This window comes from Bison bison, unplaced genomic scaffold (genome assembly GCF_000754665.1).
Source record: "Bison bison bison isolate TAMUID 2011002044 unplaced genomic scaffold, Bison_UMD1.0 scf7180017864270, whole genome shotgun sequence".
Taxonomy (NCBI): domain Eukaryota; kingdom Metazoa; phylum Chordata; class Mammalia; order Artiodactyla; family Bovidae; genus Bison; species Bison bison.
In genome coordinates, this window is record NW_011494842.1 from 8,387,880 (window position 1) to 8,392,572 (window position 4,693).

General features: G+C 42.1%; 1 protein-coding gene across 1 annotated transcript in view; it reads right to left on the reverse strand.

The window, feature by feature from the left end:
- LOC104995018 (putative heterogeneous nuclear ribonucleoprotein A1-like 3) overlaps positions 1 to 4,693 on the reverse strand; it is a 15,148-nt gene that overhangs the window by 592 nt on the left and 9,863 nt on the right. The window contains exon 2 of the mRNA XM_010848734.1: positions 64 to 193. Within this exon, the coding sequence (XP_010847036.1) occupies positions 64 to 193 (130 nt within the window). The remainder of the gene's footprint in view (positions 1 to 63; positions 194 to 4,693) is intronic.

Genomic DNA, 4,693 nt, shown 5'->3' on the forward strand with positions numbered 1-4,693 from the left:
CGGCCCTCTCCCCGCCCAGCCCCCGCCGCCTGAGCGTCCCTTCGGGGCACTGGACTCACTCACCCCCGCTCCCTGCTCGAACCCCAGCCAGCTCCTGGCTCTTATCCCGGCTGGTCAGCTCCATGAGGCCCACCCGGGAAGCCCCGCTCCGGATCCGGCCTCTTCGTCCTTCAGGGAGGGTGCGGTCTGGGCTCTGCTTTCCCCAGAGTCTTGGCCCCCAGAAGTGCGAATCTTGTGGAAGGAGGGAAGTGGAGGTCCTGGGCGCTACTTGGGTTGTTTCCCCCTGGATGGGGAGCTGGTGTGGGTTATGGAGGATGTGGCTTCCCTTGTAGCTCAGTCGGTAAAGAATCTGCCCTCAATGCAGAGTCGGACACGACTTGGCGACTAAAACCACCAACCATGGAGGATGTGTATTTGGATTGGAGGCGACTTGAGGATGGTGTGGTTGGGGAGTGAGGGAGCCGTGGGGGCGGTGGCGATTTTTACCCCTTGGGTTAGGCTGTGGCCTGTTGGAAAACCTCCTTTCCTTCTCTTGACTTGCATCCTTGACAGTTCTTTTGGCAACGTTGATGCTGTTCCTAATCTGTGCCAGATGCAATTTTAAAAAATGTTTATTTTTATTTTACTTACTTGGCTGCGCTGCGTCTTAGTTGTGGTAGGGGATGTGGGATCTAGTTCCCTGACCAGGGATTGAACCAGGTTCCCTGCATTGACCACAGGGGAAGTCGTGATGCAGTGTAATTCGTCGGCCTACTTGGAATTTTTCACACCTTTCCTTTCCTTTTTCTCGTCTCAACACGAAGCAGTGTCTGATTCTCCTCAGAGTGGTGCAAACAAGGATTACTGGGGAAGTGTTAATTATTCCATTTCTTCTTGAGTATTTTCCAATTATATATTTAAGATTTCTGTGAGAGAAGACTTTAGAATAAGGGACATCTTTGTTTTGTAGGATTTCTTTTGGGGTTAGGAGTAATACAGAAGGAATAGATTCATCATCTAGTTATCTCAATTAGATTTAAGTATGTACTGCCTTATGTAATTCCTTCCAGTTAGACCTGGGAAATAATTGTTCTCCTTTCATACATAATCTTTTCTCCCTGCCCCCTTACTAGGTGTCCTCTGCTTTTTTTTTCCTGAAGTAAATATAAACTTGTTTCATTCTGTTTTTAATTTTTTTTTTTTTATTATCAAAGTGTGATAAATTTACAGGAGACCTGGAAAACACACAACAAGTAAACTTGTTTCTTGAAGGAAATAATGTAGTTAGACCTATGAGGTTGATCCTTGTCCAGGCATTTTATGACAATTTTAGGACAGTGCCATACGTAAAATATAGTCTATTAGTCATTAAATAGGGATCTAAAATACTGTGCACTTATTGCCTGTTTTGATGCAGAGCTATTTAGTTTGTATGAAAAATCCATTAATCTCTGTCCTAGAAAGATTTTAGGATGAATAGAGGTCATAAGTATCTGTGCATCTCCTTTGAATTTCTTGAGTTGTATTTTAGTATTTATTTATTGGCTGTGCTGGGTCTTAGTTGCTGCACAAGGGACCTTCCATTTTCATTGTCGCATGCAGGATCTTCAGTTGTGGCGTTCGAACTCTCGGTTGTGGCATGTGGGATCTAGTCCCCTGACCAGGGGTCAAACTGGGGCCCCCTCCATTGGGAGTCCAGAGTCTTAGCCGGTGGACCACCAGGGCAGTCCCTTTTGAGTTATATTTTAATTCACATTGCAGAGTTTTATGGCTTATCATTTAATTTAAGTCTTTTACTAACTTCGCTTCCTTCCACCATAATTCCTGAAGCCATCTTATATATGTTTTTTAAAAGTATACTTGGTTTTGTTTAAAACAGTTTTAGATTTACAAAAAAATTAAGATCATGCAGATACCCCCACCCAGTATCCCCGGTGATTAACATCTTACATTGGTATGGTACAGTTGTTACAATGAATGAACCAATCTTGATACATTATTAACTAAAGTCTGTAGCCTATTCAGATTTCCTTCTTTTTTTTTTTTTTTCCTGTTTCAGTATTCCATTCAGGATATTTTTTACTCTTCTTTTTAAAAAAATTTATTTATTTGGCTGCACAAGGTCTTAGCTGTGGTATTCGTGGTCTCTAGTTGTGGCTTGTGGGATATAGTTTCCTAACCAGGGATGGAACCTGGGCCTCCTGCACTAGGAGCGTGGAGTCTTAACCACTGGACGACCAAGGAAGTCCCTCCATTTAGGATGCCACGTTACACTTGGTTGTCCTATCTCCTTAGGCACCTGTTAATTTTATTTTTTTTTAAAATTGTGTTTACAAACTTTTTAACTCTGTGGAACTGTGAGGTTAATTATCTTAAGAGGCTACTATATTGCTGAGTAATGCCATTCATAGCTTTGACAGTGAAAGATTGATCTCTCTCTCCACTGGCAGTGTCTATATGCTGGGAGCCAGCGTGAGGAACTCCACCCGTGACAAAGGTCATGAGGAAGGAGGCTCAGCATACGCGCAGATGAGCCTCCAGAGTCCCCCTGGCAATTCTCGAGCATCTACCCCCAAAACCAGAGTCTGCCTACTTTACTACTTTGTGCTCTCACCTATACCTCTGACTTTATGGGGGGCTGTCCCCCACCACCTCTCTCTGCAAAAGAGTTAACTTACAGCTCCAGTTAATAAAGTTCCTGGGCGTGACAAGAGTGTTTCAACCTACAAACTCCTTTGGAAGTCCTCTAGCCTGCCTGAATAGGTTCTTCCGGCCACATGTGATTGTTCACAGCCTCCCAACCATGAAAGGCATGAGATGTTCTAAACTGTCTTAATACAGATTCCTTTGAGCAGTTAAAAGATTGATTAGAAATTGTATTAGTGAAGGGTTTTTCACTTGTTGGGCCAATGTTTGCTGCTAAGTTTCCATAGCCCTTACCTACTGTGTCCCTGGCAGTGTATTGATTAATATAATTGGTGTATAGGAATGTAAGTAGTAGCTTTAATGTTTGTAACCTTGGACCCTTGAGTTAATTCTTTTCTTGTTATAGCCCACCACACCTTTGCCCTATAGGAATGCAACTTTATCTAATGCTTTTGGAGGGTGGCGCCTGACTTTAGAATAATCACCTTTAGAGAAAAATAAGTTTTCTGAAGAAAGGATCTTAAAATGTTAACAGGCCTCTTGGCCAGAAGATGATGTAATTCACCTAAACTTTTGCATATGATAAGTTTGCAGGAAGAAAGCCTGGCTTACTGTTGACTCTACCCCCTTCCCCCATTATCCTCTATGCACAACTTAAGGTATAAAAACTACTTTGGAAAATAAAGTGCGGGCCTTGTTCACCGAAACTTGGTGTCCCCATGTCGTTCTTTCTCTCACCTTCTGGCTGAATTCCCATCTGGGACGTGGAGGCTTGTCAAGCCTACTAACTATGCCTGGGCTTCTAAGATCTGACTGGGGAGGCCTTAGTGTCTCCTCTCCTTCAGGAGAACGGGAGGACGCCTGCGGCCTACGTAGGTGACGTAAATTCCTTATCTTGGAATTTTATTAGCTTTCCACGTAAACCAAGTTATTCAGCCTCTTTTCTCCACTGAATTTTCTCACTGAGCTATCCTTATTTGATCACTCTTTATATCTTTAATTCTACCGTATCCTGATCGCCAAAGCCGTCTCACCTTCAAAACCCCTGACTCCACTGGGGCTGGACCCCAGTATCTATAGTTTTCTAATATGTTAGCAAAGGTCCAGAATCTATGTCATCTTGATGTAACTCTTCATGAATTTTTTATTTTTAGGTTTTAGAATTCCACAGTTCAGCTTTCAAGGTTTTGGCAAAGTCTTGTTTGTCTCCTTACTAGAATTTACCACACTTACGATTCTTATTATTTTGTGTTTGTTTTTGTCTATTTCCCACAGCAGAATAAAAGTCCCATGATGATTAAAAACTATTAATTTTTGTTGTTCATTGTCTCCCAGTGCCTAGAATAGTGCCAGGCTTGTTGTGGGTACTCAGAAAACTCAGTGACTGAATGGTGGTTGAATCTAATAGTAACCAAAGCTAGTAGTCATCTTTGCTATGGTGAAGTCTACATTTTTTCCTTATGCAATTAATAGTTTAACAATAATATTTTATACTTACATTTTTTCATTGTATACAGGGTTACTCCAGATGTTTAGGGGGCAGGGAACTCAATAATTTATAGCTTTTACCATCTGACTTTAAAAAAAAAAGTATGACTGACCAGAATTTTATACTTTTATTTGTTAAATCGTTTTGTTAAAGTTATTGTTAAATTATTTGCTATTCATATAGCACCTAAAATTATGTCAAATAATTGTTAAAGATGTTCATGGAACAGGATTTGAAGTTAAGTAGGCTGTTTTGATGCTTTTGAACTGTGGTGTTGGAGAAGACTCTTGAAAGTCCCTTGGACTGCAAAGAGATCCAACCAGTCCATTCTGAAGGAGATTAGCCCTGGGATTTCTTTGGAAGGAATGATGCTAAAGCTGAAACTCCAGTACTTTGGCCACCTCATGTGAAGAGTTGACTCATTGGAAAAGACTCTGATGCTGGGAGGGATTGGGGGCAGGAGGAGAAGGGGACGACGAGGATGAGATGGCTGGATGGCATCACTGACTCAATGGATGGGAGTCTGAGTGAACTCCAGGAGTTGGTGGTGGACAGGGAGGCCTGGCGTGCTGCAATTCA